General features: G+C 23.6%; 1 protein-coding gene across 4 annotated transcripts in view; it reads right to left on the bottom strand.

The window, feature by feature from the left end:
* The window catches only part of LOC129605511 (bromodomain-containing protein DDB_G0280777), an 82,193-nt gene that overhangs the window by 7,665 nt on the left and 47,891 nt on the right, over positions 1-26,637 (bottom strand). For all 4 annotated transcript variants that reach the window (XM_055515310.1, XM_055515311.1, XM_055515312.1 and 1 more), the window contains exons 2-9: positions 23,830-25,275; positions 21,349-21,434; positions 20,071-20,257; positions 19,402-19,556; positions 18,932-19,029; positions 18,106-18,248; positions 12,884-12,996; positions 11,222-11,353 (exon numbers count right to left, since the gene is read on the bottom strand). In XM_055515310.1, coding sequence (XP_055371285.1) covers positions 11,222-11,353; positions 12,884-12,996; positions 18,106-18,248; positions 18,932-19,029; positions 19,402-19,556; positions 20,071-20,257; positions 21,349-21,434; positions 23,830-25,275 — 2,360 coding nt within the window. The remainder of the gene's footprint in view (positions 1-11,221; positions 11,354-12,883; positions 12,997-18,105; positions 18,249-18,931; positions 19,030-19,401; positions 19,557-20,070; positions 20,258-21,348; positions 21,435-23,829; positions 25,276-26,637) is intronic.

The raw sequence follows: 26,637 nt of genomic DNA, 5'->3' as shown, positions 1-26,637 counted from the left end.
AAGCATCATTTTATACAAGTTATTAAATGTTATTAAACACAATTTCTTGGGAATTTTTGATCAATTTGATGGAAAATATTCCTGGAATTTCAAGCAAATTTCCTTTGAAAATTCACATTTTTATCTTTTTGCATTTTCAAGTTAAGAATTTATGAAAAAACTTTCTATATAATTTCATTTATGAGTACTATAAATTATTAATAAACGATTGTCCTGCATTCGTAACCTAATCACTTTGTTTCCTACTGATAAGCTGACAGTGCGCGAAACAGGCTATCAGAACTCGAAATACAAATTTAAATATCAAATTCAGAGCAGTGTTATGGCAGTGTTATGGCTAGATAGATCCCTATCGGGTATCAAATTTAGTATTATGTGCTGTTACCCTTTTAAATATCAAAATAAACTAAGTGATCTCAAAATATCTTCATCATAAAACACCAAGTACTCTCTATATGTATGAGCATCGGTGAATATCAATCAAAATTTCATCGTATCCTGACACATGTACACCTATAAAAATATGACATACCGTAACAGAACATTTAAAATCCATCATAAAATCGTAAAATATTTTAATAATGTAAAAAAAAAAAAACGCATGTTTTCGGATCCTTAAACATCCTTTTCTATTCGTTTTGATTTTTTTTTTCTTTTTCCATTTTTACTTAAAGTTCCTGTGATTTCTTCCTTTTTGTTCCTGTTGAGTCTAGAAAAAATTCAATCAAAATTTTTTTACACATTTTCCCAAAAAAAAAAAATGTTATGTCTCCGCAAGAATTTATTGATTACATTTGTTTTTAATATAAAATATGCAAATTTTATAAATATTTCATCATTTTACATTGATTTTGTTTAAAGGCGTGTGTGTGTGTGCCGGAAATTTCTTTAAATACGTGTAGAGAAGAATGTATGTTGGATTTATAATACTAAGTGGGTGTGCTTGTGTGCGCCTATATAATACACAGAGTCTTCAATACTTTTTTTTCACGTATCTACGTATGCAAGGATTATCTTCCAAAAAAAAACTAGGTTTTGAAGAATTCAAGAAATTTAAGACTTCTATTAAAGAGAGGCGATAATAAATAGAAGAAGAAGTAAAAAAAGATTAAAAAGTAACTATGGAAAACTTACATGTGTGTTTTATAACTGAATTTTTTTTTATCGTAAACCATTAAAATATTGAATATCGTATATAGAGATTTTTAACTTTTGTAAATTTTTTTCTTTTTGTATTATTGAAAATTGTATTTTTTTTACTTTCTCTTTTTTATTTGCATGTACATTTGCAAATCATTGTCTATATGCTACGTGTGCCGTGACACTCAAACACGAGTATATTCTAAATATTCTAAATACTTTTTTACTTATATGTGAAATATTTTTTAAAAATTATTCCGAAAACCTAAAGGAATGCATGAAAATGGAAATAAAATGGTTTCAACAGGCTTTTTTTTTGTGCACATTCGAAATTTGACTTTTATTTTTCTTTTTTTTCTTTGTTTTGCTTCTCACATTTCCTATCACATTCTGTTTTTTGTTCTTTGCTTTTTCATTTTGTATTTTTTATTTTTTTTCTTTTTCGGATGTTCTTTATAAAAGATAACATTGTCGTCGGTATTACTATATAAACGTATAAATTTTTAAAGTATAAAGATGGTGTCAGCCACCCAACCATCCAATCTGATTTGTCAAGGTTTTTACAATTTAAGAGCATAATATGTGTATACATTGTGTACAAACAGTTTAAGTGAAAACATTGAAACAGGTTTCTGCAACCAAGTTTTGTAAATACAATATAAGATTTTACAAATAACAGAAATTTAACTTACATATAAGCTATTATGCCAGTAAGATATAAAAGGCACCAGAAATGTCTTATTATCTTTCAATGATATTCAAAAATGTAATTGACCAGTTTTAAAATGTACGGTATGCTTTTGATTATCCATTTTGTATTGCTATTTCCTTTCTAGCGGTTAAAAAACTTTCATTTCATGGAATCTTGTTCTCTACTTCGCGGCACTTTATTTCACGATAAACCGAAAGGAAGAAAACATTTTATACAAAAGATTACAATAAATTTGTGTGCTATACTCTAGAAACTAATGATGTAGTTGTTCAACTCTGACACTATGAGAAAAATTCTTTTGAAATCTTAAATTCAGCGCGAAAATAAAAAATAAAGATTTTGTAAATTGAAGGCAAATTTTTCAAAGCTTGTAAACAATTATTTTAATTATAATTTTTTAAAAGAATGTTTTCAAATGCTTAATTATACAACAAAATATTCTAATTTTGTTGGTGTACGAGGAAATTACTGCCTATATGGTTTGTTATGATGAAAATTAATAATATTTAATTGGCAACAAAATTTGTTTTTCTGTAACAGATTTAAATCTTTCTCTCAAAGAATAATTTCATGTTATATTTTAAAGTTATTTTTATTTACAAATTATGGGGCCTTTTAAGAACGAAAATTACAAAAATTATAATTATTAGTCAAATGTGCAAAATTATGAAAAAATAGTCATTTGAAATAATTTTGGGAAAAAACTCTATTTTCTGTTTAAATATCTTAAAAGTACATATTAACGACGTCCGAAATGCGGTATTGGGATTACCATCTACTAATTGTACCATAGCTTATTCATGTACATATATTCTTATAATAGTATATGGGGTTCACTAATTTTATTCGTATTCAACATTGTACAATATTTGTTATCATAATCTGTTTAAAATGTATTACAAGTGCAGTTTCAATAAAACGACCTTAATCATTGAAACCCAAATTCTTACAGTGTAAAAATAATTCGAGCATTCGTTTCCAATTGCAATTCCATTGCTTCAATATGGCAATAAAAATTTTATTAAATATATAAGAATTGGATTCTTTTAGATTGGATTGGATAATAGGAGCTACCTAAGAAAATTGTAGAATTATTGTGAAAATGTTCCAAAAAAAATATTGTAATAATATTACGCCATTGTGTAATGTTATAACAATAACATTCTTTAAAGGTTGGTTGTTTGGAATCAAAAGATATTAAGACCTATTAACGTTGCTCCAATAATAAAAAAAACTAATAGTTAACTCAAATTCATTTTCTCCTCTACATTATCCAAAATTGGTAGAAGAAAATTATACTTTTCGTGCTAACTTAACATAAACATTCATTCTGAACGTTCTCATTTAAGCAAAACAAAAAAAAAACGAGAAATAAGAACAAAGAGAAAAGAGTTTTGCACTTTACCACAAAAATATCACGAAAATAATGACTAAAGAGTACGAATGAGTAAATAAAAATGTTGAACTGAAAAATTACCTTCAGCAACAAACGTACAAGGTAAAAATATTGTGATGACGCTCATGAAAAGATTGATTAATATTATTGAGCTGTCTAAGATGAAGGTACTATTGAGATCTTTGTGTGATTGTTCGAGTTTCTAAAACTCTGCGCGTTTTATCTTTAATTATTTATTTGTGCAAGAGGCACACGTGAACCTTGATTTAAAAACTTTTGTCACATTCTGATACATTGAATAATTTTCTCTAGCTTTTATAGAAACCTGAAATCAAATCAAAATTATATCAGATATGTGACGGATAAAATCCAGTTTTCCAAAAATTTCGTCGACATTTTCTTTTCTTCCGTCAGAATCTTAATTAAAACCGATTACTTATTCATTTGTACTTAATAATTTACTCGCATTCGCACGCAACATTAATTGCCTTCCTTATTCAAAAATATTATTCGACAAATTATGTAAGGCCCATATGGAAGCCAACAAATTTTTTAACCATTTTTAAGATACTTACTTAAAAAGCGATCTCATTTTGTTTAAATAATCTTAAATAATCTTTAATATTTTATCTGTTATAAATACAAAATTAAAATTTTAATACACGTTCTATAGAATAAAAAAAACCAATTAAATGAAAAGAAATCCCGTTGGTGGTAAAAATGACAGTAAATACGCCATCATTTTTTTTTAAACATGGAACGAATAAAATTCCCCTGAGGACATCAAAGGAAATAAAAAAATTGTGTTGAGTTATGGTGTTATTATAGCTCAAACCTATACACATGAACACATTAGACTCTACCATAATAAGAAAAATGGGAGTGAGAAAAGTGTAGAATTTAATCACCCATTCTCATTTTCGTCTCAGTTGTGTGTCATTCTCATAATGGAGGAAAAAAAAATGAGAAAAACAAAGGATAAAATGACAATAAATAGCAATAAAAATCATACTGGTTTTGTTCTGTTTAAACTAAAAAAGAAGAAAAACAAAAAAGAAAGCATAACATTTAGACAAGACTGTAAAAAAATTTTACCAGCAACCAAAAAGAAAAATTTACGAAATTTTTAAAATGAGAGCAGTCAGGGAAGAAGGAGGAGAAAAACACATCAGTCAGTTTGGAATTGAAAATTTCAATTTATATGGGAAAAAAAACTTAAAATGAACATTTAAAATGGGGATGCTTTAAAGAGCGCCTAAAAAAATAATGATGATGATGATACATGAAAGGAATTGCTTTAAAAAAATGTAATGAGAAAAGGAGGGTATAACAAAAATAAAACCAGCAAAAAAAAAAAGGAAATGTTTTTGAAGTTTAGTTGTCATAAAAATTATGAAAGAATTTCTAAAAAGAAAAGAAAAAATTGGGGAATTTAAGTTGGATATTAGGCATATCCTTTTTTATAATTTGGATTTCTATATATACATACATATAGAGAAATAGGAGACAAACAAAATCTTTGTATTTAGAGTAAAATTTTATGTCTTTATTTTTTCTTTCCGTCATTTTGAGATCAGCATTAAAAGAGAAGGCACATTATGGTACCTCCTGTTTTTTTTTTTTCTTGTGTGCCTTGTTCAAATTCGTATGCCTAAAAAGCCATAAAATGACAACATTGCTATGACAAAAACAATGGAAACAAACAAACAAAAAAAAAAGAACAGAAAATGCCGCGTCAGATTGTAGGAAATTTATTTAAATTATTCAATTATAAATTCGGATTTTCTTGTGATCTCATGTTTTCACATGTGTCTGCAATAATCGATATTTTTGTATCATTCTTTTGAATAATTAAACGAAATTAATTTTAATGTAAAAATGTTCAAGGTGTCTTATAAACTTTTAAGTACTTTAAAATTTAAGTACAGTGTTATTAAATATAATATTTTTCTCCTATTGTAAAGGGAGATAGGGCTATTACATAAAAAGTGGTATGGTACCCAGATGTATTAAGGCAAAGCCTAATTGGGTTGTAAATTGGATGGACAAATTTCTGAAATTACGGTGTTTATTATGATGTCATGTTGAGCACCTCACCCTTTTTTGGGAGGTTGTCATAATTATTTTATTAGTTTAAGAATTTCGTTGAAGATTTATGAATTCAGCTGAAATTTATTGATGTTTACGTATAGTGGCAAAATTATGAAGGCTTATAGAGAGTGAGCAGTTTTTAATAATGCTTTCGAGTTAAACCTATTACAATATGCTTGATTTTTTATCATAGCCTGTTGAATTTCATATTTAATGTTTATAACTGTCGAGTTACTTTCTTTCTTTTTTTCTAAATATTTAAAATTTTTACGAAATTCTACGAAAAAAATAGATTTTCGTATAATTTAGATAAAAAGTGTAAATCGCGATCCGGAGTTCTAAAAATAAATTTATCATATTTTGGTTCTTGTTTCTAAAATTCGTAAAAAAATTGAATAATTTCTCTAAACCGGAGTTATAGTGACGCCAGACTTGTATATCACATTTAAAAATACGAATTCAGAAATATTGAAAATCTGCATCCCATATCAAAAATTGACTTTAACCCAATCGATATAGTGTAACTCGAAATAATTGAAAAATTTCAGTGTTAGATTTCTACACCTCCGTAACTCTATCTGAATTTGCTTAAAATTTCAGCTTAAATGAGTTTTGCTTTGAGAATTTTAGAGTTTTGCACTACATTTACCCATTTAGATCATATAGAGCAAGCAATAAAATAAAGATGTGAGAATATTTGTGAAATTTCTTAAATAAAATAGTGAAGTTTAAGAAAAACTAAACACATTAGCCGTCTTAGTATAAGAAATGCATTTATTCAATCACAATATTAAAGTTTACACTGAAAAAAATTATGTGTTTTCGATTTATTAAAATAAAATTTTTAAATTATTGATTGCTTTTTAAATTTTTTTTTTTACAGATGAAACTTCTTTACAACATTTTTAATTTGCATGAATTTTACCATCCCATTGAGATTAGAATATTTTTTTATTACAAATTTTTTTACAATATTTTTATTTTTCATTAAATTTTCTGTTAACTTATTCTGAAATCTCCTTATACCCTTCAGACAAATTATTAATAAACAAGAATAATATTTGAATTGTAAACATAGATATAAAGACGCATAATTCTATAGACCAACATACTATTTATATAATTGATAATATTTACAAAGTAATAAAAATATCCTTTCATTTTTTTATGCTTGCTTGTTTTTATTATTCGCCATTAGCGAATTATAACGAAATAAATTTCAAAACAGTTAAAGAAAACTCTCTCAGATGATTATATTTTATTGCCTTTTAAACTTTTGCTTCTCTACTAAGCATATACATAACACTATATTTGTAAGTAATTTCACCCTTTAAAAATTTTTACCCTTAAAATCATAAAATAAAATTTCTATATTTTAAAATATATAGGGATACAAATTAAGGATATACAAGGATATAAGTAAAATTTTCTTAACTTTATTACCATTTATTCTTGAATTTTTAATGTGTATAAGAAGAAAGCAGAAGAATAGTTGTAAGTTAAAATCAAGAAGGGAATTTTTGTTTTTTTTTTTTATTTATGATAAAATTTTTTGGTAATTAAATTTTATGATTAGCAAAATTTTTGAATTTCAATCTTGTATAAATGCCTACTCTAATATTCTTTTGATTTTGGAAATTTTTTCTTTTTGGTATCTAGGTACTTGTACAGTACATGTAGTATAAATACAAGAAATAGGTATAACGAGAAAAAGTAGAGTTGACCTTGTCAACTCTGTGATACCCGTACGAATTTGTTATCCCATGTGCGAATAAAGATGCCATAACTGTCTATGGGACAGACTATGACTTTAAGTTGCCGTATTACCATATTAATTTATGCAAAATTTCAGTGCTATGTGTTTTTCCAAATACTGTGTGTGCCAAACTTCTATTGAAGTTGTATGGCAGCTACTAGAAAGAGCCAAAAAATTTCGCCTGTGATATATAAAAATTTCGCCAAAATATATTCGCCTGTGTAAAATTTCAAAACCACAACTTTTATAGTTTCTGAGATATAGCCAAATAAATTTTGAAGTTGTATGGCAGCTACCCGAATCGGTACCCCGATCATGTCCAATTTAAATAGGGTTCTGGCACTTACTACAATAAATTATTTGTGAAAATTTGTGAACTTAGCTCAATTAGTTTTTGAGTTATCGCTAGGACAGACGGACGGACGGACAGTCAAAGCTAAATCAACTCAGAATTCAACGCTGATCAAAAACATACATTTGAGTCTATATCTAGGACCGTTATTTCTTAGCGTTACAAACGGTAAGGCAAATTTAGTATACCCTTCGAACATACGTTCGTACGGGTATAAAAATGTTAACAATGAAAAATAAGAAAAATATTAATATCCTTGTTCATTAAAAAATCCTTAAATTTTTATTACATTAACGTTAAAAAGTTTTATAATTTTTATTTTATTATTATTTTTTTTTCTGTTTTCAAATCAGATTTGTGGTATTTTAATTTTAATGTTATCAATTTCAGGTGGTTTAATTAGTTTAACTTTTTTTTTTTTGAACAGATTTTTGAAATTGTTTTCGTTTAAATCGAAAAAAATTTAACCTTGAGCTTGGTAATGACACAAAATAAAGTCTAAAAGGGGTTTTTTCTGTAATTATTGCTTTTTTTTTTAATTATTTTAAAATTTATTTTAAATTTCATGTTATTTTTAAGGCTTAATTAAATAAATCAAAAAAATTTTATAAATTAATTGTTTGTTTGCTTTATTTTTGAAAATTTCACTCTTATTTTGTTACACTGCCATTTTTTATGATTATTTTGTTAATAGTGCCATTTTTAGTTTTAGCACTTGCACCTTTAATTAACCTTCTGCTACTATTGCTCTTTTGTAATTTTCATAATTAAATTGTAATGAAAAAATTCAGTCTGTTTTTACAATTATTGTTTGAAAAATTTTATTTTAGCTTTGAAATAAGAATCTCAATTGTCTAATTAAATGAAAAATAATGTCAATGTGAGTGTTAGAATGAAAATTTTCATTCAATTTTATATTTTTGTTTCATGAGTTTTTTTTATAAAAATTCAAAATTTATTTGAGGATAAAATTCAGAATTTTTAAATGGAGCAATAGCACATGTAATGAAAATTAAATGGTATGAAACAGAATTTAGATGGACAAGAAGGTGGTTAATCTTATATACATAGATCATTTATAAAACACGAAATGTATGTAACAAACTTAAAAAAATTTTTTAAAAATAACTTTAGTCAATGTTCTTATTACTAAAATAAATATATTTATAAATATTTTTGGGAAAGAAATTTAGTTAGAAAGCAGTGTTGCTAACTCTCTCCTATTCAATTTACCACAATTAATTTCAAAATTTCCCATATTTGCTTATATAATTTCCCTTTAAGAAATTTGTTATTTATCTATGCCTATATCTAGCATTCCACTTAAATAAAATACGTGCATAACTTAATTAATAGTATTATAGCTTAAAAACGTGCTTTCAAATTGTAATATCATTCCAGGAACTTCAAAATAAATAATAGGACCTTTTATTTTTAATCACGTGTCAAAAAGGCATTTGATCAAATATAAAAAAAAAATTAAAATAAGTAAATTAGAAAAAACCAATTTCAATGAAATTTTTTAGCATTTTTCCCTTTAAGACTTCAAATTTTCCCTCAAAATGGGAAATTTTCCAATATTTGGCGAAACTGTCCGGAACTTTATTATTATTTCTATTATGAATATTTTGAATAAATTTATAAAATTTTTGAGAAAATTGCAAATTTCAAATCATTAACAATAATCATGACTTCTTATTTTTCATTTAGTCCTTTTATTCTGACAATAACAAATACAATAATGTCGTAGAACACTTATTTTCATTTAATTAAGTTCTTATAATTATTATTAAATTACCATAATTCTATTATAGCAAAAAAAAGGGTCAACACTTTAGATTCTATTCAAGGAAATACAATTTTAAAGGGCAATGTTCTAACAAATCTACTCTATACGAAATGGAAAATTGAAAAATTAAAACCATTTTCTTGGAAAACTTCATTTGATGCAAAAAATTTTTGTAGAAAATTTTATTTGAAACAAAAAATTTTATTAGAAAAATTCAAAATTTTTAAGTAATGGACATACTTAATCCCTATTTCTTCAGAATTTTTAATTCTATTTCAATCTTTAGAATCATAATATAATGGAAATTTTAAAATTTCAATTTTCGATTTTTAATCTTGATTTCATTTGAAAACCTTTGGAGCACGTAAAATGCATGTCCTTTTTTTTGTCATATTTTTGTCATGTTTTTTAAAATTTGGAAAAAACAGGATTGTTTTTCAATACACCCTTTTCTGTATAGCATGAAACATAAGTACATAATTATTATTTTCAGTGAGCATAGATTTTATTTATTTATTTTTACAAGAATTTTGTTCCTCAAGGAACTAAAAATAGGATAAAAAATTTTTGAAGTCAAATGTATAGATTTTTACTTGAAAATTATCTAACCAATTAAATTTTTATTTTACGCAATTATCCTATATACAATATATTTAATTTTTAAAATTCTTAAAATGTTTGGAAATTCTTAAAATTCTTACAAAAATTAATCAAGCTTTTCAAGTAATGAAATAAGAAATCTTATTTTTTCTTGTGTTTTTGTTTTATCTGAAATTCCAAGAATTATTTTGAGAATGAAATCAAAATTTGAGAGGAAGAAAATTTCCCTTTTTCATTTTTTTTTTGGTTTAACCAGAAATGAAAATGTTTATAATTTTGTATGTAACCTTGTTAAAAATTACTCAAAGAAAAATTAAGGATTAATAAGATGTTTTCCTTCCTTTTCTTAATAACGTAAAAACAAGAAAATATTTTAAAAGTTCTTAAAATTTTGTATGAAATGAAAGAAAAAGAATTGTTGGAGAAAAATATCTTAATTTTTGAATTTGAACATTAAATATTTTTTTATTTTTTAAATTTCTAAAATATTTTTGTTAAAAAAAAATAATTATGGTGTAAATCAAATTTCAAGGTACAATTTGAGAGGGGTAGGATCAAAATTAGGAAGAGTTATAAAGAAGTAAGATTTAGAATATTTAAAAAAGAAAAATTGGATATAAAAATGAAAATAAAATTAAAATAGTACTCATATATAAGTTGAGGCAGTTGAGGTCAGCTAGATCCCACACCTCTCATAAAAGACCTCAAAAAGTTTTACAAATGTGGCCATGAATTATACAGCTGAAGAGTTCTAGTAAATACCCCAAGAACTTTTGTTTGAATAATTTTTTTTTTGGAATATCTGTATGGTTCTGTATGGTCCCAAAAATAGTTTTGCAAAAAATCTTAGAAATTAAGAATATAATGTGGCTTTTCGAAATGTTTAAGTGCCGCTTCAGCGTTGCTAATAAAAATTATAATTTTTCCTTGAAATTTATTTACTTTCTATAAGGTAATGAAAATATTTTTAAATAATTTTTAAGATTAATGCTAGTAAACATTACGGATCTAAATGAAAAACCAATTTTATACACAAAGGTATTAATCTCCAAGGTAAGGTACTGCGCTATACAACATATACGGTTCTATAAAGGATTTCTATAAAAGAATGATTACAATAAGATTTTTACAAATTCTTGACGAAATTTGTATTCACTAGAGATTCTAACACATTTATTTCACACAGACGCAACAAAAAGAGGTTAGGAGTGGAGTACATAATAATAATATCAAACTAAAATTTTCTCATTATTATTATTTTCTAATCTAATGTCAATTTTTTTATTAAATACATAAAAATTTCTTATGTCTAATCTAAGTCTATTAAAAAAAAATTTAATTTTATAATATAATTATAAATTTTTATTAATTTATTTAATACTTACCCTAATAATTTTTTGATCCCTAACCAATTTACGAATACAATTGAATAAAAATGATGCTATCATACCGCCGAGTATCAAACCGAACACAACAATTATAATAACAACATGTTCGGACTGACCACCTGAATCACTCTGCAAGTTTTTGTTTTAAATTTTTTTTTTTTAAATTATGACGTAGGATACATTGTAAGAGAATAATGAACGTTGTTGATTGATTGTATTTTAATGAATGAATGCAATGAAAAAAATGATCATGCAAAATATGAAACTTTTTATAAAAATTTCTAACATTTAATTAAAAATTTATAATTTAGCTACATTTTAAATTTTTTGCATTATAAGCAATGTAAATGTAGAAAATTAATAATAAAAATTTATGATAAATTAAATGTTAGAAATTTTCAAAGTACACAAAAATTTTCATTGTTAATCGGAATAAATCCGAAAAAAAAATTATTTTAAATTAATGTTGTGATTAAAATTATTATTACGAATATGGAAAATATGATCATAATATAGAAGAAAATTCTTACAATTACAAAGAGAAGAATTAAATTTATGGAGCTGCCATAATGATTTTTCGTATATGAAATTCAAATATGCCGGAAGTATTCAATATAATTTTGTTATTTATTCAAAATTTATTAGAAACGAAAAATTTCATTAAATATTTTATCTATATTGAATTAATTTCTTGAAAGTTCTTAAAATTTTAAATTTAGCTTATGAAAATGAAGATTTGTTATAAACGTCTTTAAAATTAAATACAATACTGATTTGATTTGAAAATAATTACTGGAAAATTCAATGCATAGCTATGAATGTTTAAAATTTCATGGACATTAATTAATATTTAAAAATGTTATCTTAGCAAAAAGCTTTAAATGATGTCAAATTTATTATATAAAATCGTAATTGAATGAATGAGTTAGAGCTCTTAGAAACTCTGAATGCCTAAATGGTATTACCAATTAAATATAAGCAATTTTGTTGGTAATATCAAAAATTGTTAATGAATTTACGCTTATCAAACATGTCATTTAATAATTTTTTAATATTTATTTTTTAATGAGTTACACGAGAACAACAAAATTTACTTATGACACAATGAAAATTATTCAAATTAAGTTGAAAATTTTTTCAATATTAAATTGAAATAATTTTGTATGAATATTAATAATTATTTGTGGTATAATCGAATACATGTACAGGAATATTAATGAAAGAAAAATGAATGTATAATTCAAATATTTACGAAGTTTCTCTTATATTAATAAGAGGAACGCAATGAAATTTTAATTAATAATATTTTTAATGATCCTTAAATATTATGTGTACATGTATTCTTAATGGATATATTAAGCAAATATACATACATATTTACAATAATTCACAACATGATGAAAAAATTTTATTAATTACTATTTGCGCTGTCGTCGTGAAGCGGATATTATGAAGATTATAAAAGAAATAAATTGATTAACAATGAAAATGATATTTGGCATTTTTGTTTTTGCTTAAAAATATTGCAAAAAATCTTTATATTTTTTTTCCCCAATAAAAATATCACAATTTTTGTTTTTTTTATTTTTCTTTCAACAAAAAGAAAAAAAATTGTGATATTTTTATTTAATAGGACTTTTTTTTTTGTTTTGCTCATACTTTGCAGTTTTCTTCATCCCATCGAAATTTGCAATTATCACGACCATTGCATCTTAATGTACGTGAAATGCAAGTTGTATCCTCACAATCATATTCATGTTCTTCATCACAGGCTGGAAAATTTCAAAAATAATTAATTAATTTATATATTCTTAATAAAAATAATAATAATTAAGCAATGAAAAAAAAAATTATTTAAAAATTATTTTAATAGCTTTATTATTATTAATTTATTTAGGGAAATTTGGTTAATTGTCTTACTCAAATTACAGAATTGAGAAAGAGAATTAAACAAAATTTTTACTCAACAAAATTTTGTATTATTCTCATTGTATTACTCTTTGAATTTAATGTTGGTGTGGCTTGTTGTAATACAATACGAAATATAATACAATTACTTGCACAACACAACAATAATAAAATTACTCATTTCAATGTTAATATTAAAATAGGTAGAGAACATTGTGTTGAACATTGTGGTAGAGAACATTGCGTTTAAAATCAAAATCTCATAATATGTTCAATACCGTGTACGGACTCATTATAATTGAAGCAATAAAAATTATTATTGATTTTTTGAAAATTTAATTAGAAAAATTTAAAAAAATTTTATTGAGTATAATACTATTAATAAATTCCATATTTAATTGTTCTTCTTCGAATTAAATTCTAATAATTTTTTATTAAAATTTTCTATTGAATAGATTTTTGTGAATTATTTTTTAATAATATTATATGTATTCATACATATGTACGTACGTATATTATATCCAATAAAATCTGCTTGTGCACATTTTTTTATTATTCAAATTTATAATAATGAAGAAATCAATCAAAAAGATCTTCTTTTAAGTATCTACATATTGATATGTGAAAAAAAAATTTTCAAATAATTTTCAATTATTAAAAATATTTTAGAAAATTCTTCGCGATATTTTTATAAATTTTATTAATATTGTTAACTATATAGAATTAATATAATCAAAAAAAAAATATTGTGTCCTTGGATATCTTGATATCGGAGCAAAAAAAACAAATGGCATGCTTAGAAAAGAACGAAGAAATTTTTAATATGAATTTCGCATTTAACAACCTGTAAATATTAAGCCAATAATAATCGACAAAAAAACATAAAAAGTCAGAATATATTATTAAAATTTTTTTGCGTAGAAAGTTTATCTATAAGGACGGGCAAGAGCTTATTATAAAATTTCACGTTATTTAATTTGTATTTGTAGTACATCAATCTAGGAAATTAATTTTTATTAAGTGAACTGATTCATATTAGATAGTGTAATAATTATAATATTATAATATGTGGGTCACATGGTAGTATACTAAAAAAGCGTACCAAAATCCGAATTTTATTAAAAAAATTAAAGTTTTAAAATAATTTTCAGATTAAAATTGAAATTATTTGTTCCAAAATTGTTACTCAACAAAATAAGAATAAAAATAGCTCAAAATTTCATATTTGCGCGGTAAAGATTTTTTGCTATAATATTCTATTGTAATTTTCAAAACACCCCAGAATTTTAAACATTATCATTGTTGCTATGTGCAAATTCTATTCAAAATTTACCCAAATATCTAAAATTTAATTTTCAATTTCAAATTTTATGAATTAGGCTTAAACAACTAGTATATTAAAATTAAAATTTTTAAAAAAATTTTATAAAATCGTTCAGGCCTTAGATATGCTTAGAATAATTAAGTTAATGTGCTTAAGAACAAATGAAATTGCAGTCATAAATACCGGAAAATAATATTTTAAGGTTAATGTCATGCAAAAACTCAAAGATACTTTAAGTAATTTAGGGTATATTCATTCATCGAGTAAAAATATAAGTAACACAGATAGTCCCACATACATATTATAGATATTCAGAATGTTTCTAATGTATTCAGTAAAGTGTTTAATAAATTCTTTTAACTCCAATAAAAATAATATTAAAAAAACAAATTTTGTTGAACTTGAAAATAAAATTTTATATTTTCCTTGAATTGAAAAATTCTAAGAATAATTTTGTAATAAAATGTTGTAATAGTAAAGCTCTTAAATAATTTAAATATTAAATTCTAGGTAATTAAAGGAATATTTTTAGTATTAATGGTATTTGATATTAAAAGCAATTTTATTACATAAGTTTGTCACATCTGACATTGTGCATAATCAAAATTTAATGAAATTAATAAAAATTTTTCAAAGAGTTTTTCAAATAATCTATGTCTTAAACCTAAGAGAATAATAGCAAAAAATAAAATTAAAATTCTTTTAAAATTAATTCCTTTGACCCATTACTCTTTAAATAACAAAAAGGAAAAAGGAAAAATCAATATTTTCTTATATATGTACGTGTGTTTATTACATGACTTTCATTTCATATTTAAATCCTTAAGAGATTACAACAAAGTACATTTAAATTTTTTACACAGAAAAAAAAAATCATCGTGTTAATTCAAATATCACTGTGTACAGTACTACAAACATGCCTTATAATATTTTTCATTTTTCGATTAACATAACCTGTAAATGTTACACTTTACAGGAAAACTTTACAAATGAATATACATATATAAATTTTTTCATAGAAAAAGAAAAATGAATAAGAGTAATGAATGAGGGAAAATCTCTTAGGAAATCACATACCTATTTTTAATAGTTTTTTTTTCTCTGTTGTATTTTTTTTTTTGAGAACGTTTACTAAAAATAGGTATAGGCTTTTTTGTCTACATTTGAAAGAATTAGAAAAAAAGAAATGGAACACAAAGTTCACAATGAAAAAAAAAAAGCAATTTTTTTTTGTACATTACTGTGTTACAAATCTTTATAGTAACATCACCTAAATGAGATTTTTACTCTCCTGGGTAAATAAGTAAAAATGAGGTTTTTAATAATTTCTTTCTTTTTCTCTTGAATGCAATCTACACTCATATCCACGTTAAATACAATATTACATGAGTTGGTTGAAATTGTAAGAATATCTTTTAAAATGACTGCATCATTAAGGAGTTTATCAAAAAAAAAAATAAAACAAAAATTTCTATAGTATTTCCTCAAGCGTCACACATATCTTCTTTAAATTAAACGGAGGTTTATCATGTTACCTGTTAAAACAAAAAAAAAAACTAAAGAAGAAAAAAGTGTAAAATAAGAACGAAAACAAAAACAAACAACAAAAATTCTTTTTTGTTTTCCGGTGTAATTAGAATTTTTTCTATCCGAGAAAGCATGAGAAAGAGAGAGAGGGTAAGAGGAAAAGAAACAACATATCATAAAAATAGGTTTGCTTTTATTTCTTTTCGGCAATTCATACAAACACTTTTTTCTATTTTTCAACCCCCCCCAAACCCAAAAAAATCACATTAGTAGCAGAAACAAAAGAAAGAGAAACAACAACTGACATTTTTCTCATTTATTTTGTTGTGGTGGAAATTTTGTTTTTTTTTTTAACTCTATTTTGTTTTATTCTCTGTTATTATTACTTTCTCGTTGTGAATTGAGTGTAGGAATAATATTTTACACTAACCAGATAGTAAATATTGATGGTAATTGAATGGCATTAAATAATAATTCTCTTACTAGGCCAGGAATAGTTAAGAGAAATTTGAAGCTTTTATAATGAAAATAAATTTTTAATATTGAATCGTTATTTAAAATTTTTATGTAAAAGGAACATATTGACTATTTTCGAATTATATAATGCTATACCTATCTTCTATTTATATCAATATAGAGATACTATAATAATTATGGGTTTATATTAATGAAATATAGATTAATAACTATGTCTTGAAAAATATTGTAAGATATTTACGCTCTACACTGGAGTTCCTAATTTTAAACATATTTAAAATTTTTCAAAAATATTCAGGAATGCCTAGAAAGAATAGATTGCAGAATAATACGGTATTTATTTAGTTTTTACCTTACATTTGGACTAGAAAAATGTAGACTTAATATTTAAAAATGCAACGGGAAAGTTACGAAATAAAATGTTACAAATTGTGTTTTAGATTAAATCTTCCCTTCCTTGATTTCTTAATTTTTTCCTAGTTTTTTTTTGGGTTAAAGCTTATGAAAACATGAGCTACTCTACTGAACCTTAGAATGAAAGTAAAAATGAAAACAGAAAAAAAAAAACAAAATCTCTTTTAATATAGAAAACCTTAACACTATCATAAAATGCATATAAAAAATTCTATAAGTAAAACACCAATACTAAAAATGGATTCTTGCATAAAATGTTGAACAAGTTTTATAAGTTTTTATTTCTATTGTAAGTTGAATGACTTTTATGTACTCTTTCTCTTATCTATATAGAATTTTAGTCTCCCTTATATGTATTAATAGTTTATATTATTATTTGCAGGATTTTCCTATTATACAAGTGTGAAAGAAAATTATAATATGTAGACTAAGACTATGCAGGTACTATACCCTCTTCCCACTTGAATTGAAAATAAAATTTTGAAATGAAAAATTATAATCTTTAACTATGTAAGGTATAAGAGTATAGTTCATGAATAATGGTTTTCCGTTTATGTATAAAACCACACATACATACAAATATATGCATTTACTTGCGGTTGTTTACTTTCCTATTTTTTTTTTTATTCAATGCATTGGCAGACATTGAGGTCGTTTTTTATGGTTTTAACAATAAGTTATATAATATTATATAAGGTATGAACGTAAATTATATGTTAAAGGAAATCTCATAGAAATTTTGAGCTAAATATTTTATGGTATAATTTTTTTTTTGTTTCCTTTCTTTGCTCTATATTTGGAATATATAGAGCATTATATGTGATATTAATTGTGGAATCAATGAGAAGTTTTTTTGTTTTTAAATTGTTAAATGTATCCTGATTGTAATTTACCCTGAAAACAAAAATGTTATATGTGACAGAGTGAATTGTTGAATTTGAAATTTTTTGAAAGGATGATTATAGAAATTTGGAATAGAGTATTTGAAAATATTGATAATAATTATCCTGAAGTTATGAAGAAAATATTGCTGTGAATGAATAAAAATAAACTTCTCAATTGGAAAATTATAACCATTTTTCAAATTTTGAGAAAAAAATCTAATTAATTATCAAAAAATAGATTTTCTGAGCAAGTTTTGGATTATCTGTTTGTGTAATTTTCTTTTGTAATATTGAAATTTCCAATTAATAGGGAATTATGTACATTATTTACAGTTGGTATATCTTACATGAAGTTCCTTTGTCCCTGTATGCTGTATATAATATCTCAAATGATGAATTCATAGCCTGATGTTCAGCATAATAACGTACATGTAATATATTTGATGATGATTGTGCTGATTCACCCGCTGATCCACAAAAATTTTTTATTCTATGAAAATGTTTTATTTTATTAGTAAAATAATTTTTATTAATAAAAATAATATTTGAATAAACTAAAATATTGTAGAAAAAAAAGGGGAATAAAAAAGGTAAAATAATAGTTAGCATTCGGTGATAATATTGTTAATTTTCTGACAGATTTAGCAATTGAACCATAATAATTTTTGTAACAGAATTAGGTGTTTATATTGCAGTATGTATCCTTATAAAAATTAATGAAATCAGTTCTTGTGTTATAAAAGTTCTTCTGCCGTGAAAAACAATAGCTATCTGATAATATTTTTATTGATGGCAAAGCTTGGACTTTATTTGAAATATTTTTGATTTTAAAATTTCAGAATAAATGAATTCCACGCGGAGAAAAGTTTCGTTTTTATTTCTACTCAAATTTAGGAAATTTTTTCAAATTCAAGGAAATTTTTGTTTATGTGGTCGAGGGGAGTGTGTATATAATTTTCTGTGGTATTAGAAATTAGAAAAGAAAACACGAATTTTTTTTACTTATTCAAGGATATTTTTTATTAGAGCAATATTAATTGCAATATAATTTATCATTTAAGAATGATTGTACTGCAATTTTATTATTGCTCTTATATTATGATTGTACTGCAATTTTATTATTGCTCTATCTATAAAATGGTCAAACAAATATAATAAATTTTCAAACCTTACCTTGCTGGTATTGTTGTATCCTCTGGAAAAATATCAATGAAATTCATATTGCAATCATTTGGCATTTTTAAATCAAAAAGCATAAATTTTGTTTGTATCTAAAAAAAGAACATAAAATTGTTTTTTATTTTATTATAAGCAGAAATGTGAATTTAATATTTTTCCAAAAAAGAAAACAAAAAAAATAATAAAATATAGAAAAGGAGTGGTAAAAATTCGTCTGCATGAGAAATGGCAAAGAAAATATGTGAATGTATAACATTAAGAGGTTTCAGCGGCTCCAACTATCTCGTATAGAGCACATGACTAAACAACAATTCGAATTTATCACGCTTTCTATCTAATAAAATCGCAGTCCTTAAAAGGTAGTGTTTTTGAAGGGTGGTTGTAGTAAAACAGATTTTTAAATATTCTACATTTAAGATCTACCTTATTTGAAAAATTTACATTATTTGGAATTGCAAACTTACCCTCCAATTTTCTGGTGCTTCTATTCTCCACATACAATCGATTGGAATTTTATGTTCCGTTACATTATCTTTTACATATTGTGGCACATCTGTATGATTGATCCAGCCTTCATAACCTTTCTTAATAATTGTACAATTTAAATCTTTACTTGGAACTGTGAATTAGAACACAAAAATATAAAAAATTTTTATTTCAAAACAGTTTCAATATTAACAGGAGTGTTAGCAAAAAAATAAAATTGTTAAACTTCAAAAAGGATTATTGAGTTTTTTTCCTCTAATTTTCCTTTGGAATTAGTCAAAAATTTTTTTTTTTTTTAAATAACTAACATAATCCTTTAGTTAAACAAAAAATGATGTTTCCAATTTTGAATTCAGAATTGCTTCCATTAAAATTTTGTACATATTTTTTAATAATTAATTACACATTTTTATGTGTTATCCTTTCAAAAAATAGTTTTAAAAGTATTTTTAAAAAGTTAATTTGCAAAAAAAAAAAAAAAAAAGGATTTATAAAAAATTTTGTTAATTTTCATCTTAATTACAGTTTTGATACTCAAATTCCAAGAATTTTATTTTAGTATTCAGTGAGTTACGTAAAATTCTAAATTTTATGAATATTATTTTCACATGCTTTCAGAAGTATGATAAAAATTTTTATAATCTTACCATTTTTTGGTCTTTCTACAAATTCGTAGACAGCTGTGAAACCTTCATATTCAATACTTTCATCCGAATGAAAATATAACCATAAATGTCTTTCAGTTGATTGTATAACATCTGGAAATGTTCTACCACAAAATCTTCCTGGTTCTTCTTTAACTAATTTTGAAAATCCATATGGTCCATCACGTATCTAAAATCAGAAAAAAATTAATTTTTTATTTTTGAATGAAAGCAAGGAATAAAATTAAACAATTAAACGAAAAAATTATATAAAATTTAAAAAAAATTGCATACAATTAGGGGAAGGTAAGAATATTTTGTTTGTTCAAAGTTCCTCAAGAAAATTAATTTTATTAATTCATGAAAATTAACCTTCTTTACCAGTGTTAATCATCACAAAATTATTAAGATTATTTTTATAATACTGGCAGATATACAAACTATGCGAACGAAGTCACAAACTTAAAACATTACAAGCTGATGCTTCAAGTGATCTTAATAATAGCAAATGTTCACATTATGAACTTGTATACACAATATTTGAAACGACCTAATACTAACAAGATCATCTAAAATTATGTGTGTACCCAGGTAAATTACAAAATCAATATTTTCATAAAATCCTATACCTGTTATACAAAATACACAAAAGTGTTATACTGATGATTCTGAATTTATTCTATTTTTTTTTGCACTTCCAGTACTTTAAATTTGGCAAAAGTACAAAATATTAAAATTTTTGTACAAAACATGAAGAAAAAAAAAAATACATAAAAACGTTTGACAAGGGTATGACATTAAATAAAGAGAATTTTATTTTTTAAATTGTCTCAAATGGTCAGAGAAAAACAGAAAAATACAAACAAGATAATAATTACAAAGGTTGTGTTAAAAAATATTTTTGTGACTTTAATAGTATTGTCTTTTTATATACTCTACTATAGGATAGTGTGTTACATGACAAGGCATGATTATTTCATATACATCATCTGTATACAAACATGTGAAAAACCTCATCATATTTAAAATTTTAAATAGACAGTTTTATGTTTTTGAATTTACTTATTTATTAATAATATTTTTCTTCTTAATAATATTATATATTTCCACTTTGTTATACTAGCATAAGACATAATTTTATAATCTCGTCCATGATTCCAAGTACTTTATTATTATTTAAATCAATTTTAATAACAATAATGTTGAAGTATGATGCTTTTAAAATTCTAAAATCTAAATGATTTATTACTATCTATTAAAGTAAAAAATTTTTTTACTTACCTCTAAGTAATCAAATTTACATTCCTCTTTATCTTCAATATTGAACACATCACGAAAATCTAATCTTACTATATGATCTGGTGGTGCTGTGGAATATAAAAAAAAATTAATTTTTTTTATTATTAAAATTTCTTTTAAAAAATTTATGCAAATTAAATTTATAATTATATTTAATTTTTGATTAGAATAGTAATCATACTAACTGGCATTTTTACGAAATTTTACTACACCCTCCGGGAAGCAATGAGAAATTTTATTTTAAATTCAAAAAGTGTAGAATGTGATAAAATTTATATTTTACTTTAAAGCTATAAAATGTGTGTACTCAATAATTATACTCTCGATTTTGGAATTAAAAGTTGTTGAGTAAAAAAATTAATTAAGGCAACAATAAAAATTTCGGTATGAAGAGAAATATAAGGTATGAAGAGAATATTGTTTTCGATTTTTAATTGCTTTTCATACAAAATTAGCGGGTGACAGCAATTTCTTTCTTTTTGTTAGAATTAAGAGAAAAGTGAAACCAAAAAAAAAAATACTAATGAAAATTTGAAGGTATAGAAAAAAAATTTAAATTTAATTATATAGAATAAAATTGTTCTGAATTATTTTGTTGCAAACATTCAATTTTAATTGTTAAACAAAACACGTTTTTAAAAAATTTCTTAATTGAATTCCATTTTTTATAAAAAAAATTATAAAATTTAACCTAAAAAAAAATATAAATTCGAAAAATTCTAACCCAATAATTACGAATAGTATAAATTAAAATTAATTATTATACCCATATACAAATTTAGTAAGTGCATGAGTGTGAAATAACAACAAAAAAAAGAACAAATTTCAATTAAGAAAATCACAAGGATTTTATGTAAAATTGCAATTTAGATTTAAGATTGAAAATAAAATAAGGAAATAAAAGAGTAATAGTAATAATTTTATAATTTAATTTAGTTAATTAAATTAAAAGGAGGAGCATATAAAAAAGAAGAAATACAGAAAATTTTAATTTGTTTCCATGAATTTTCCTTTTTTTTTACAAATTTAATATAAAAGTGTAAAAAAAAATTAAATTTTGTAATTATGTTCAAAGGATATTTAAAATTTTTGAATTTATTTGTATAATTGGTGTAAATTTTTAATTATTTCATTATTATTTCATACATTTAGAAGGTCATTGTATTAATTAGGAAGAAAATTTTTTTTTTAATTTTTGAAAAATCAAGACCTTTCAAATTTATATTTGAAAAGCATTTGGTTGTGAACTGAAATTTTAATTCTTTCGTGGGATTTTCAAATAATTATTTTGAGAAAAAACAATTGAATCAAAATTGTTACTGATTTTAATTCGGTGATTCAAAGCAGAAACAAAATATGTTTTAGTCCTGTTCATAAACTACTGTATTTGATGAAATATTGTAATCATACAATATTATAATCATACAATATTGCAAAATAATTGGGAACCTGATAGCATATTTAATTTCAAAACGAATGGATTTCAGAATAATTTGTAAAATTATAAGACTGGTTACCATGAAAAATGTAAAAATGTGGGGTTATTTAATTTTATATTGAATAAGAATAATAACTATCAATAAATAATTATAACTACAACTATCTACAATAGTATATGATATTGAAATAAAGTTAATCAACCAAGAGAGATAAATAGAGAAGTGATATAGATAATTATTTTAATATTCTCTATTTCCTGAGCATATAGAACTATTTAAACGGCAAAAACTATAATATACAAGAAATAATAATATTAATGAAATATAATTTATTTTATCTTTAAAATTTTAATCAAATTGAAGTGCTCATTTATACAACAATAATAATTAATTCTAAACATTAGAAATATTAAATTTCATTTAAAATAAATTAAAGTTATTCAATTGAATAAAGGTTTTTATTTAGATTACAAAATAATTCCATATAGAATAATGATTTGAAAATTATATGAAGAGAAAAATCCAATTTATTTTAATTTTACTTCATGTTCAATTTTAATTCTTTTATATAAGGTTCACTAAACTATCCTTTCTCTTTCTTATCAAATAAAATACAAACAATTTATTTATTTGTTGTACATAGCTATTATTGTTATAAAGAGTTTATTCTTTTTTCTTCATATTAAATTTTATTATTTATATTAAAATATAATGTATGTATATACATAACTATTTCGTCTGCTACTCGTATTTAGAAAAATTAAGCAAGATTAAATTTCTTCCTATAATAAAATAAAATTTACTTGTATATACCTTAATATATTGTATAGGATAAAATTATTAAATATACAGGTTTCATATGGAATATTATCGTAACAATAAAATGTCTGTTACTATTACAGTACAGAATATACATTTAGGAAATTTAATTCGTGTATATTATATAAATTATTTTTATATAATATACACGAATTGTATAAGAAAATTGAATTAATTTTGAGAACAAAAAAAGAAAACAACTCACCTGTAATTACTTTTGTACAATTAATATTCTTTGGATAATTATCTGGATAATTTGGACTATAAAATGTTTGTGTATCAACATCACCAATTGTAAATTTAGCACATAAATCAGCTTGTAATGTAGCCGCATCAATAGGTTCATCACTTTGTGGAACATTTCTTTTATTTTTATAACTAATATTATTATTATTATTTTTACTTATTATTATATTATTATTATTTCTATTATTATTAAAATTATTACTATTACTATTATCATTAATATAACTATTTTTTAAATTATTTCTATTATTATCATTACGATTACTATTACTTCTATTATTAATATTAATGTTACTATTAATGTTACTGGTGTTGCTGCTGATGCTATTTTTAACATTACTAATTCTCATAATATCATCATCATCATTATCATCAATATTATTATTATTGTGAGTATAATGTTGATAATGTTGTTGATTTTGATAATTTTTACTATATAAATGCTTATGATCATTATAATGATAATAATGAATATATTTTTGTTGTTGTTCTTTTTGATATTGGTGCTGTTTTATTTTCTCCTGTTCCTGTTCTTCTAGATGCTTTTGATATTGATAATTTTGATTTTGATGAGTATTATTATTTTTTTTATCTTTTTTGCTATTATCATTATTTTTTAGTTTTGTTATTGTTTTAAAAGTTTTCTCTTTTACTGAATTATTATCATTTTCTATTGTTTTTGTTATTGTTATTGTTTTTGAAGGCGCTGATGACGATGGCGATGATGATGGTGATAATGTAAACGAATTTGTAGGAAGATTATGATTATTTTTATTTATTGATGTTGTCATTTTTGTTTCATCTAATAATTGTATAGGTGTTAAAATAGAAGAAGAAATAATAGAAGAATCTTGTAAAATTTCTTCATTCGAATTTAAATTAATACCGGTAGGAATATTTACATTTTTATTAATAATAATATTACTATTATCCTTATTACTATTATTGATTTTATTTAAATTATTCTTATTACTAGATTTACTATATTTTATATCCAATTCTAATAATGATGCCGACGATGATGATAATGATTCTGTTGGAGAAATAAGTGATGGAACAGATGATGATAACGATGAGGATACAGGAAATGCAGGTAATATAGATTCCATTATTGTTATTGTAGACGTTGTTGTTGATTCTGTTGTCGTTGTTGATTTCGATATCATTTTAAAATTATTTTCATTTAATATTATATCATTTGATATTCTTTCATTATTATCATTATTATTTTTATTGTTAGTTCTTGTTGTTGTTATACTTGTTAATGTTGTAGGTAATATAAAATTAAATAATGGGGTTAATTTATTTTTTAAAAATTTATCATATGTCATGCCGGCCGTCACTGACGATGGCATTGTAGGCTGTTGAAATGTTGTTGTTACGGTTGTTGAACTTTCTGGTGAAACTGAAAATATAAAAATTATAAAACAAATATTATTAATAAGAATTACTTAAATATTAAATAAATAATTTTATCTTCTATATTTTACTCCAATGACATTGTATAACAATTCTGATTTTGACATTTTTAAATTTCTTTTAGATTTTTTAAAAGATTTATTCAATTTTTTTTAACCATTTTAATTTTCCAGACAAATATTCCCACTTAAGTGAAAATTTATAACAATAAGATTTTGTTTAAAGTACTACATGCAATCAAACCTTCAATATATCGAAAAAAGAAAATGTCACCTGCAGAGAATAGAGTTGAAAAAAAAATTCAAGTAGCTTTTATAAAAAAAATAACATCTAAATTGAATTTTCATAGAATATAGCAAACAAAGTATTCGACATCCTTTTATTGATATTAAAATCAATACAAAAGGAAGATTTTCGAAAATAAAACAAGAAAGTAGGCTAAGATTTTTGGAACAAAAAGAAAAAATAAAAGACGTGAAAATACAAAAGAATTTTTTTTTAGAAATCCAACGATATGACAAGAAAATGCAAAAAGAAAACCGATTTTCAAAGGCAAACACACAAGAATTCATTAAGTTATACTGAAAGAAAAGAAAATACATTCCTTTCTCTTCATTTCTTTCTTTATCCTTGAACGTCGTATACAAATGCAATTTTTGTAACGATTTGTTATTTTTAGAATTTTGCGCCTCTTATGCTCATAATTACATTAGACATTTTGTATTTTGAATGTATAAATGAATAATGTAAAACAAGGATAAAATGAAATCTTTTACACACATTTTTTTATTCTTCTAAATCCTACTTAATAAAATTTTATTTTCACGACCTAGGATTGGTTTTATTGAATAGAAAAACAAAATCAACATTTCACTTTATATGTGCTTGTACATAGGAATGAAATGGAACAGAAATCTGCTGCTTATCTGCATAGTAATTTATTCAATCAAAACTAATTAGTTTTTGAATAAGAGTAACAAAAAATACAATTAAAATTCAAAGTGTATGTGAAAATATTCTGTGGTACTGTGATTAATCATTCTATTTTTTTTTTTTAATTATTTTAGGATTTTATTAATTTTGATGCGTGTTTTAGCACGCATTCTGTTCGTTTATCTTGGCACAATATTTCCTCACTTTTTAAGATTGAAAGTTAATTTTTAAATTGAAATGATTCTTTGCGAGAAACTCAGTTCTTTAAAAGAGAATTTGTACTTACCCAGTCATATTTGAAAGCTATGTCTTTATAGCTCCTACGGCAAGCTAGTCCCTTACCTATTTAAAACTCTATGGCTGAATGAAACGAGGGCATGGCTATATATGATATCATGCACTAGCCCTAGGAATG

This window comes from Condylostylus longicornis, unplaced genomic scaffold, assembly GCF_029603195.1.
Source record: "Condylostylus longicornis isolate FDR11 unplaced genomic scaffold, ASM2960319v2 ptg000013l, whole genome shotgun sequence".
In the NCBI taxonomy this organism is placed as follows: domain Eukaryota; kingdom Metazoa; phylum Arthropoda; class Insecta; order Diptera; family Dolichopodidae; genus Condylostylus; species Condylostylus longicornis.
This window is presented reverse-complemented; position numbering and strand designations above follow the sequence as displayed.